The sequence below is a fragment of the Cydia fagiglandana genome, chromosome 1 (genome assembly GCF_963556715.1).
Source record: "Cydia fagiglandana chromosome 1, ilCydFagi1.1, whole genome shotgun sequence".
NCBI lineage: Eukaryota > Metazoa > Arthropoda > Insecta > Lepidoptera > Tortricidae > Cydia > Cydia fagiglandana.
The window spans coordinates 15,301,272-15,313,452 of record NC_085932.1 but is presented as its reverse complement, the minus strand read 5'-3'; the positions used below and the strand labels follow the sequence as shown (position 1 = coordinate 15,313,452).

Here is a 12,181-nt window from a genome sequence, read left to right as displayed (position 1 = left end):
AATTGCATAGGTGCCGTAATGTGAACACACCATTTAGAACAACTAAATTAAGTACCTAAGGTTGTGTGAAGCGTTTTACAGAAGAGAAAAACTATATCCATCCCTTTTTAGGCGAAAAGACAGTATGATTTCTATTACTAATATAACTATGCACGATTAAGGAAAGATCCTGGTCAAATTATATATTTAAATGTTATCCTAATATCCCACATACATAAGACGTATGGTCACCCTAATTAGAAAGAGATACAACGGCCCACCTTGACTATCTCATGTGGACACACTTTTTGGCCAATGTCCGCCATCCAGTTAATCTCTACGTCCGTGCTCTACAGACGGTACCAATTTTTCAACACAATTCCCACCTGTCATACCGTACGGAAACCATTGACGATACATTGTCGTATAATATTTAAGGACGGGCTAATGGGGCACTAAAAATGGTCCTGGTCTGGTGATATCTAGATATCTATGTCAATGACGGAAACCGTATGAAAATTGCGTATAATACGTGTGCGGCCGGGCTAACTTTAGCTTTTTTTTTTCAACCATGAATGGTAGAAAACGTAGTGTAACACCTGGCAACATTTAGTGTCAGCCATGTACGATTTCGTGTCAAAATATTTTTGTTTGGTTTATAGTATTTCGCATTAAAATTAGCATTAAATGTTATTCTCTTGGTATATTTTATACGCTATAGTAGTCTAATTTATGAGACAGCTGTAAAATTCAAAGTTAGCGAGAATGTTATTGTGATGTGATCTTCGGTGGCACTCTGGTCTGTGGTGGCTGTAGTCATGACTGATTGCGCGCTGGTGACCAGTGTAAGCGAACACGATGCCAGTATGGACGTGGGGAGCGACAAGTCTCTCTTCGAGCCTACTGTTGATATGATGGTGAATGACTTCGACGACGAGCGCACGTTGGAGGAAGAGGAAGCGTTGGCGGCAGGGGAGCAACAGGATCCTAAGGCGGAGTTGAACAGCCTGCAACGTGAAGGGGACATGCCTTTGGATGAGTTGCTAGCCTTGTACGGCTTAGACAAGAATATGGACAAGCCAGCACCCGAAACTATACCTGACGAGCCCATTCCCGAAGAAGTAGAGAAGCCTGAATCTGAACTGCAGCAGTTGTACACAGAGACAACAAGCCCTGAGGCGACAAGATGCCTTCGCTCCGGCTCCCGGCCCCCCTCAGAAGAAGAAGAAGACTATGACTACAGCCCCGATGAAGACGATTGGAAGAAAACTATAATGGTTGGTAGTGATTTCCAAGCAGGCATTCCAGAGGGCTTGTGTAGCTATGATGATGCACTGCCATATGAAAATGAGGATAAGTTGCTCTGGAACCCTACTGTCCTAGAGGAAAATGTTATTGAAGATTACATGAAGAAAATTAATGCATTAAATTGTGGCAATGGAGTTGAAGCAGTGCCTAAAGGAAAGCAGCTGCGGGATGACGAAGAGGCCCTGTTCCTGTTGCAGCAGTGCGGTCACAATGTGGAGGAGGCTCTCCGGCGACGGCGCATCTCTGCCCAAACCCCAGCACATGCCAGCTTGTGGTCTGAAGAAGAATGCCGCAATTTCGAAAATGGCCTTAAAGCTCACGGTAAAGATTTTCACCTCATAAGGCAAAACAAAGTAAGGACTCGGTCTGTTGGTGAACTGGTACAGTTCTATTACATATGGAAGAAGACAGAACGACATGATATATTTGCTAACAAAGCTAGGTTAGAAAAGAAAAAGTATACTCTTCATCCAGGACATACTGATTATATGGACAGGTTCTTAGAGGAGCAAGAGGCTACAGGTGGAACAGGTACTGTGCGTCCAGCATCCCCATCCCCCATGATGGTTTATGCTCCATCTTCTGATGCCCAGCCGGACCCGCTGGCTTTAGGAGAAAAAGAAGTGTTCTCTCAGTTAAACCACTCTGCTCCTCCGAGGACCATGTCCACAGAAGAACAGGAACCAGACCATGGCTCCTAATATTTGTATGTAAAGGCAAGGCCACACTGTTTTTCTTTGCATGTACAAAGCATGCTGAATGCTAGCTTGATTTATCCAGTCAAATTAGCATAGTAAGTTGCAATTTTAGAGAAACTTAGTACTAAATGTGACTTATTGGGTTAGACAGTGGTTAGTTCCCAAGGCATTGACTGAACTAACTTTACTCAAAACATTAAATGTATAGTTTATCTTTTTACAAGAAGTGATTATGTGGGTCTTAAAGGTGCATTTTCAGTGTTTTCTAAATGTTTTATGTTTTGTCCATCACTATAACTTTGTGGACAAAAAAATATTTTCGCGGAGCAGGTTTCAGGCTCAATGTGTTAAAGTAGTGTTAGGCCTAGCAACAAATACTTTTGAATAATTTTATTGTAAATTTTCTTGTTTTATCAAAAGATTCATTATCTTTAAAGGAAAGTTCAGATGTCAAATTACAGACTTTTATCTGAACTGAGATATCCAGTTAAAACCAGTATTAAAATCGGCCAATACAATACACAAATTATGTAGTTAATTATAAAATAAAATATTGTGTGTATAGGTATCATATGATCAACTTTTTTAAGAATACTAAAATTAAAATGCAAGAAATTTAAAATTAGGGTTTTAAGCTACCATATATGGAAAAAATTTAGCTATAAATGTTTCTCCAATTTTATTCTAAAATTTCTAAATATAGTGTTCATCATTTTACAAGTACCTATGTGAAAAAATATCTGGCTTCCACTTAGTTGAACTGAAATAGCTACCTGTTATACAGTATAGCGACTTAAGAGTTGTCTGCAGCAGGCTTTTGAACATACAGAGAAGCACTAAATCGATCGATTCTCCTGCGAAATTAGTTGTTTTGTATCTATAGTAGTATATATTTAGGAAAAATTTATTTGTTTCAAGTTAAATTTAAAAGTATTGATTTCCCATGCTTTCTAAAGTACGTCTACTTTGCCCTATTCTTAAGTGGTCTTTAAATGTGAGGTATGCTTGGCAAGGCAATTCACTCCTTAAATGCCAGGGGGGACTTGTATGGAGTACGTAGTTAGTATAAGGCACTTTTGAGGTACCTGCTCGATTTTTTTATAGGTACTTATATCTTCGATTATTATTTTATGAAATGAGTTAACTAAAAATCTACTTCTAAAAATTTGTTAAGGCCTAATGATTTAGTACCTTGTCGTTTTTCAATATTGTTCCTTCAAGAAGGCATAACGGGTGTATCGGGTTTCAAAAGCCTTCATGTCTGTTTTACCCAAGCAAATAGCAAGGTGAATATACATCACTTTTGGTTCATTTGTTATATGTATTTAAGAGCGCTTTTGGCGGCAGTTAGGTACTCATGTGAAATGAAATCCGTTTTCAAACCTTACAAACTTCCAAATGGTACAAAAACTAATCTGCAAGAACTTATATGGGGCATTATCTTTGAAAAAGAACCTTATTGTCCATGGCGCTTACGCCGCACAGCGTCGCGCGGTATTGTATTTATATCGGAGCATCGTTAATAATGGCGTGAGCGCTATCGACAATAAGGTCCGTTTTCGTAGATAACGTCACATATGTGATAATAGAGCTCCCTGTACAGTCAGCCAAGAAAGTGGTTTACGACTTTTCGACTATCAATCAGATAATAGAGTCGAAAAGTGGTAAACCACTTTCTTGGCTGACTGTACATCAGTTCCGTGAATTGTTGTTACAATTTTCGATAGACATTCACTTGGAGGATGCTTACTCATAATGTTTTTTCATTACACCTGCGAGGAAATAAATACAATCAAATAATCGCATGATGCACTGCCAGTCGTTTCAATGTCGTTTAATACACAACTGTGAATACTCTTTTTCTCAGTGTAAATGGGACTTTACCGAGGCCTATCGTATATAGATTGTATAAAATAAATGGTGTATGAAATTCAGAATCACAACCGCAACAGGGAAAGTAGGTATCTAACTGTCAATACGATAAAATTGCGATTTATGATATTTTCGAATTCCCTTATAAAAAAGTACCATCGTTGAGAGCACCATCTATTGAGCAATTAAGGTTTACCATCCTTCCCGATTGCTAGTTTTCCTTTCCTAGGAACAGTGTTAAGTTTAGTTAAGTATTTATTAAGTGTAGTTGCGTGTTCCGTTTGTTTGAGTATTTAAGAGAATATACTTGTATATGAATTTATTTAAGCTTGAAGCAGATCTAAAGCGTTAAATGCAAAAAAGCAGGTTTAAGTTTAAATAGTTATTTACGATACAAGTGCGGAAAAGAGGATATTCGAAACGAGTGGCGATAAATGAAAACACGACCGAAGGGAGTTTATCGCCACTCGTTTCGAATTTCCTCTTTTCCGCACTTGTATCGTAAATAACTATTGAGGGAGATTTAGCCCCCATTCGCATGAGAGCTTTTTCAACGCGCGTTAAAAGTGCGGTAGAATCTGTCCGCACTCTAAATTCGATTTATCGACCAAGGCTTAAAGTCGAAAATCCAACAGCGCTTGATAAAAAGCGCAAACGCTTTTTTATTTTAACGCGCGTTGCAAAAGCGTTCGTAGGATGGGGGCTTATGAGTATAGTAGGGACGTAGATATGTTAGCGCTCTCTGTCGTGCTCATGCGTTTCAATTTGTTATTTTTCGCTGCAGGTAGGGATTGCAATCCGGACTGGTTTTGAATCCGGCCGGATCCGGTCGGATTTTGGCCTCAATCCGGCGGATCCGGCCGGATTGGTATTGCGGATAAAAGATTCATCAAGTCACGTATTTTATCATGTTTTTAGCGTTATATGCGAAGTTAAGGATATTTTTTAATGGATTAATAAAACGGGTGTCTTAACAGGAGACCTAGGCTCTCCGAAACATGTCGCGCGAGTGACTAAAAACAAGCGAGTCTAAACCGTAAATTATTCAATGTTAGTATGTCTCACAACAGTTTAATTCGATGACGGCTGTTTTAAGTTTCAAAAATCAACGTTTTCATTACTTAACCACAAATAAAATCTTCTTTTTCTCTTAAAATATCTTTAGCCCAACCCACATTTCCAACAAAAAGGTGCTCTCAATTCAACCATTTTAGTTTTAGCAAACAAAATCAATAAACGTGTATACCTATACAAGTACATTTAGTAACATAATAATAACAAAATAACATATAAATAATAATAATAAATAAATATTATAGGACATTTTTACACAAATTGACTAAGCCCCACGGTAAGCTCAAGAAAGCTTGTGTTGTTGGTACTCAGACAACGATATATAATATACAAATATTTAAAATTAAATACATAGAAAGCAACCATGACTCAGGAACAAATATCTGTGCTCATCACACAAATAATTGTCCTTACCGGGATTCGAAAACCCAGGATCGCGGCTCCACAGGCAGGATCACTACCCACTGGCTAGATCAGACCGGTCGTCAAAAGTCAACATATATTTCTCTATTTAATTTTATAAATATTTATTCATTATATTTTAAATGCAGGTAACACTTATTATAAGTACAAAATAAAACGAAAGAACATGTACATTAAATTACAATGTAACAACACAATAAATTGAATATAAACCAATCCAGTACTTACGGTGCACGGAAATCTCACGACACATATTTCGTCGGCTAGAAGACTGGCGTCAATTAACAAACAAGTTGTTGTGTTGCTGTTTGCGAGCGAGAAAATTCGAATACTGGCGAGAACTTTTAAATTTTAGCAGTGTTTTAAGCTGTTATTTTATATTTCAGCGCTTTATTTCACTTTACCGGATCCGGGACCGGATCCGGTATCATGAAAAATGTGCCGGATCCGGCCGGATTACCGGATCCGCCGGACCGGATTGCAATCCCTAGCTGCAGGCTATCTGCTTTGGGCTGCTGTGCGTTTTTAACGTAATAGGGAGTATTACCAGTGGGGAGACACTCCTGACTTCGGTCGAAATCAGCTGCGTTCGGCTTAGCATTGCTCCGAGCAATTATTAGGGTGGGCACCACTTGACTTCCTCTTGCGTGCACGACCACAGATTTGATAATGGCAATGGCACAGAATAATTAATAGTTCTATCGTACAGAAAGGAAACTTCCTACAAAAACGAAGTTTGACCGCGGTTCAGGGTTTCCCCATTGCCAGGGGTGCGAAACTCCTGACTTCGGTCAAACTCGGCTCCGCTCGGCTCAGCATTGCTCCGAGCAATTATTAGGGTTGGCACCACTTGACTTCCTTTTGCGTGCACGACCACAGATAAGATAATCACTTGATTTTTGACAACCCTAAATAGCCGAAAGGGATAGTGCTATATATTTGAAAGGGATAGCATGATTCGACCCTGAACCGTTGTCAAACTTCGGGTTTGTAGGAAGTGTCCTTTTTGTACGGTAGTACTATTATTTATTCTGTGGTATTACTGCAATGTTCTGCCGATGCCGCCAAAGTGCAAAGTGCAGCACTAGTGCACAAGCACATACTATTATAACTATGGTTTGGAGAAGCGGTCACTTAGCGTCGTTCACTTTTGTCTTAAGACGCGATTTTCCCAGTGATCATTAGTAGGTTCATAATAAGTCAGCCATCCATAATCGACATTAAAATTGTACCTCTTGTTTTTATTTTGTCATGGTTAGTGTCTCACATCATATTTATTTGATTACTAAATTTATACTGTGTGTGTATTGTGAAATGTATAAGGATATCAGAAATTTGCTTGGTGTAAACTTATAATAGGCAGACCTGCCTAGTTAAAGTTACCTGTAACTTATATATTGGATGTACAATCGTACCTATGTGTGTGTGTGTTTATCTAACTCTCAGAAAACTGGACAAAATTATGTTAGAGTAATGCCGAGGATAGGCAGACAGGCATGACTATATATAGATGAAAATACCTATCTGCTGCGGTATCATGGACCATGGTCGCATTTTTATCACTTGTAATGCGTCACTTTCGCACTTACATACTTGTTGGAACGTGACAGGCATGATGACAAATGATACAAAACCGACCATCTAAACCAGCGGTCGGCAACCCGCGGCCCGCGGGCCGCATGCGGCCCGGGAAACTCACATGCGGCCCGCGAGCCTCCCTGGCTATTTTGTATGTAATAAAGACAAATGACAATGTCTGATAAAGTCGTAAATATCAACAAAGTGCGGCCCGCGTCCACTTCGTTAACTGCTATGTGGCCCTTGGCTGCTAAAAGGTTGCCGACCGCTGATCTAAACCCTACTGGTATATATATATTATAGGTAAGTCCGCGTATTGTAACGAACATTCAACAGCGGAACTCTACACACTTTTTAATACATATTGTATTGTACTAAGTTAGGCCTTTTGTGACTTTCGCCTACTTTACAATTTTAATAAGTTTAACATGTGCCGTTTTATAGCTGGTCAAGCAAATCTTGTCAGTAAAAAAAGGCGCGTAATCCAAATTTTCTATAGGACGATATCCCTTCGCGCCAAAATTTTGAAATTTACCGCTTTTTTCTACTGACAAGATCTGTTTGACCAAGTATAGATTGGGCTTGAGAACACTCTGACTCTAATTTTAAAACTGACAAATATTATTGTTTGTATGTGGATGATCGCATTTTATACCGAATATTTTTATTATTTTTGACGAGAACGATTTTTAGGAATAATGAATAACAGTATAACATAGATTATAAGATATCAGTACAATGTATATAAATAAATTACAATAATTTTAATGATTTACTATAGGTACGCATCTAGCATAATTGAATAAGGAACACCATGTTGGTTTCTACAAAAAGACGTGTTGTCATAAGAACATGTACATGTCGGATGCCGGTGTTGCTCGAAGCATGTACACAATCAATGGGTAGTGTAAAGGTTACTAAAATAGATAAACATTAAACAGTGCAAGTTTTAGATGGTTTTTATTTCGTAAAATATACCCTAAAGTTTTACCGTTATTTTAATGTAATAAATAAGCTTTCACATTTTTTCCCTATGGAGTGAGCACAGCGTTCATTTATACAGGGTGTCCCAAGACTATGGGACATCAAGGGAAAGTACCTTAAATATCGTAGATAGGATATTTTACTGAAAGAAGACATCATTTTAATTTGAAAAACAATTTAAACTGCATTTATAGATTTTTAAATAACTACACGATTGAACCGGGAATCGAACCCGCTACACGAGAAAAAATTACCTGTAGCTTTACCATACCGATCGAAAGTCTTCATCATAAGGATTATTTTTTGCTAAATAACATAGTGTTAGAAATAAAAGGAACCCTTATAGGATAACTCGTGCGTCTGTCTGTCTGTCCGTCTGTCAAGCCTATTTTCTCGGAAACCACTGGACCAATAAAGTTGAAATTTGGTACACAGATATTATGTAAATTTATAAATTAGTGACCCAAAGATAGACATGTTTTTTTTAAAATAGATAGGTTCGAAGTTATTTAAGAAAATGGCCAAAAAATGACCATTCCCTCCAATTATATTCTTTGATTCCCTCCCTCCCATTACCTCCGAAACTACTGAGCACTACTGAGTCTAAAATTTTGAAAAAAATACAAAATAGTTCTTTACCTATAGATGACAGGAAAGAGAATGAGAAGGAAGAGATGAGAGTAAAGAGCCCAGTACACAACGGGCCATCGCCGGCCAGTCCAAGGGATGCAGCCATGCGATAGAATGAGCAATATCAATTGCTCCCTCTAACGCATAAATGCATCCCCCAGAATGGCCGGCGATGGCCTATTGTGTTCAGCGGCCTTTAGAAATGTGCAGTCAAGCGTGAGTCGGACTTTGTACGGAACCCTAGAAACGCGAGTGCGACTCGCACTTGGCCGGTTTTTTTATTAAATTTCGGGCGCTCGAATGTCAATCGAGTGGACGCTAGATGAGATTGACGCCAATTTTTTCCTGATCAAATTGATGATTTGATACTACCGTCTGAACCTGAACGTGATGTGAACGGGCCTTTTAGCCGACAAACAAATCACCCGATTTGTTGCAAAGTCTGCAGAGGCTTATAATCTCATCGAAGTGCGCAAGTCGCTAATGCACTAAATAAAAAAAAAACACATGTCAAATTTGAAGAAAATGTAATTGAATACTATTGATAATTTGATATTGAAAATAACCAAACCACAAAATTTTAAAAAGAGCTAACTAATTGATATATATAGATTTAATTCGTTTTTAAATGACTTAATTTGTGAATAAAGTGAAAGTTGGTGTATCTTATGGAATAATCAAATGAAAAAGTGATATGCAAATAATGGGGGAAACGGCAGACAATATGACTGAGAAAGAAGTGCTTAACGATTTCAAAGAGAGCTATTATAAAGTAAGGAAGTTACTCGACGAGGAGAGCAAAAATGACCCGGAAACTGAGCCGTATCTCTCCAAATACAAAGCCAAAGAGCTATTGTTGACCATGCGAGAATCTCTTACCAAAATAATAAGGTCCCAGACCGATTTGGACAGGGTAAAGCTGGATGCGATGCTGGGAACAGTTCTCTTAAACATCGGCATCATTAACATGGACACGGAGGAATTGACGGCCAGCGAGAAGGTTCTTACAGAAGCAGTGGATCTACTCTCCGAAAACTCTTTAAAACCAGAGGTCATTACGACTGTGCTTAATATTTACAATAATTTAGGCATTCTATGGTCAAGTAGAGATAATCCGGAAACAGCTAAAGTATTTTTACTTAAAGCCAAAGAACTCTATGAATCTTTCAAATGTACTTTACAAATGCCTTTGCCTATTGAACAAATCATTGCGAACTTGGAGACTCCTGTATCGGATTTTATGCTACTGGAGAAAGCATATACATTGACCCTGTATTACTTGGCACAGGTGTATGGCACATTGAAAGAGAATTTGAAGTCTGGTGTGTACTGTCATTCAACTCTGCGAAGGCAGTTGCAGTACTCGGACTATGAGCCCATAGATTGGGCTTTAAATTCAGCCACGCTGTCTCAGTTCTTTGCTGAGCAGAATGGTTTTTACCAGTCAAGACATCACTTAGCAGCGGCTTCTACGATCCTTGAGAAGTACGAGGAGAAAATGATGGAGTCGGCCAGTAATGATGATGCATTTTTAGCTAAAGTGGAAACATTTAAACATAGATCAGCAGATGTGGCTCGGTGCTGGGCGAAGTATTGCCTGCTGCTTATGACTGCCTCAAAGGCTAGGTTGATGACGGACAGTGAAATGAGCGCTGATGCAGTAACTGGTTAGTTTTGATATTTTGGATTTTATATTCATACATATATTTTATTATTGCAAGTACTATGGGTCAATTCATAAATTACGTCATTTCAAATTGGGAGGGGGGAGGGGGTCTGGACATTGGATGATGGTAGCATGACCTAGGAGGAAACGGGGTCATTCAAAGCATGATTTATGGATGATTTTAGGGTCAAAAATCGTCAAAAATAGATGACATAATTTAGAACAGATTGAAGTTGTGATCTTTTTACCTTTGGAAACCATTATCACCAAAATAATGCAGTTAATATTAAACCAGAACACTCTTATTTTGAAATCAATATTGTGTATGTATTTATTTTTGTATTGCATTCTATTACATTCCATGTATCCACACATATCTGACAAAAGGATGCCAGCTTATTGATACCTCTTATTGTTATTGTTGCTATTTATCTTAATTTATCAACTAATTTTAATCTTGTATTAAATATCTTCCTATTTCAGACATGTCCAATTTGAAACTTGAAGATGAAGGAAATATCTGTGATGGAGACATTAAAAACCTAATATTCCCTGATCTGGATGTGTCTGCATATGAAAAGAAAATTACAGATAAGTTCCTACTCACTTACCAAGATGCCAGAGAAGTGTTTCTAAGTTGCCAGAGCTGGTTAAATAAAGCTAAAGAATACTACAAATTGGATACTTTAGCATCAGATTACATAGAGCTTGTTCAGGACAGTTCTCAAGCTTATTCATATCTGGCATTTTTTGAAGAGGATGATGAAAGACGCGCCAAAATGCACAAGCGGCGTATAGACATGCTGGAAGAACTAATCAAAGAAATCAATCCTACATACTACCTGCAGTACTGTCGGCAACTGTGGTACGAACTCGGCGAAGTCTACACTGACATACTCAACATAAAATTGGAAAAGCTAAATCATTCCAATGAGAGACCTACCCCACATGCATTGAAGAAAATTAATGCACTATGTGAAAAGAGTATTGAAATGTATGATCACTTCATCAATTCAGTAAAGGATAAAAATGGTAGAATGCCACTTAAACTAGATAGTGATCATGTAAGGCCTGTAATAAGTGCGTATGCATTTATAGGTAGAAATAGTATGAAGAGAATTGCTCTAGATAAGAACACTCAACTAGAGAATGCTAAGAAGAGTTTTGACTCATATCAGGCTGTTGTGGACATCTGTACTAATGACCCTGATGCAGCTTCAATGATGCAAGAAGAATACAGTTTGTGTAAGGAGATGGTGCAGATTCTGCCCATAAAAATTAAAAAGTTACAAATGGAGCAACTTGAGTAACTTGCATTATGTTGTTTGTATGTTATTCAATTTCCAGAGCTTTGCTTGTTTAGTAGCCAGATACATAATATGTAATTGGTTTCTCAAATGGCAAAATTGTTGTTTACTCCTAATTCTGATAATAAGGCGTAGCATGAGCATGGAAATCTTGAGCATTGCTGAGTTTCCAGGCACATAAGGTGAACTCTGCTGTCAAGTGAAGCATAAAAATGTTCATCACAGCATTGCAAGGAAAATACTAGCTGAAGAACAATAGATTACAAAATCAAATCCTAATTGTTATTTAGTGCTTAAAAATCATCTTTTCTAAGCTTTTCTGAGCGGGTGCTGTGAAGTAGTGTATTGTGCAATATCACGATTCCAGGGTTGATCCCATTTACTCAGTATGTACAGTCTATATATTCAACTTGCGAAATATACTATATGGAGTATATACTGTACTGGTACCAAGTGGTATCTCAACATGGGTTAACTTTAGAGAGAAATTTATTCGACATTTTATGCTTATTTACATGTAATTGGTATTTCGGGTATTCCTTATGTTTGTAATAAAGGAAACTTTTAAATTGTTTTGACAATTTTAATGATGGGAGGATTTCACTATAAGTATACGCTTAATTGAGTTTATGGATGTTGTATTGATGCTTTTCATTCGCCAG

At 38.0% G+C, this 12,181-nt stretch overlaps 2 protein-coding genes across 3 annotated transcripts in view; both read left to right on the top strand.

Moving 5' to 3' along the window:
• Nucleotides 1-571: 571 nt before the first annotated feature.
• Nucleotides 572-12,181, top strand: part of LOC134665897 (mesoderm induction early response protein 1) — a 242,434-nt gene continuing 230,824 nt past the window's right edge. Inside the window, exons 1-2 of one of the 2 annotated variants that reach the window (XR_010098432.1) lie at nucleotides 573-4,641; nucleotides 5,852-7,882. Coding sequence is in view for 1 of the 2 variants with exons in the window: in XM_063522951.1 (XP_063379021.1) it covers nucleotides 798-1,988 (1,191 nt within the window). In the remaining variant the exon portion in view is untranslated. Of the gene's footprint in view, nucleotides 4,642-5,851; nucleotides 7,883-12,181 lie in introns of those variants that run through there. The other variant, XM_063522951.1, reaches the window with a different exon arrangement.
• LOC134664842 (KIF-binding protein-like) lies at nucleotides 8,985-12,090 on the top strand. The gene is made up of 2 exons (XM_063521577.1): nucleotides 8,985-10,213; nucleotides 10,696-12,090. Exons 1-2 carry the CDS (start codon nucleotides 9,241-9,243, stop codon nucleotides 11,520-11,522), a joined length of 1,800 nt encoding a protein of 599 aa, XP_063377647.1. The 5' UTR covers nucleotides 8,985-9,240; the 3' UTR covers nucleotides 11,523-12,090.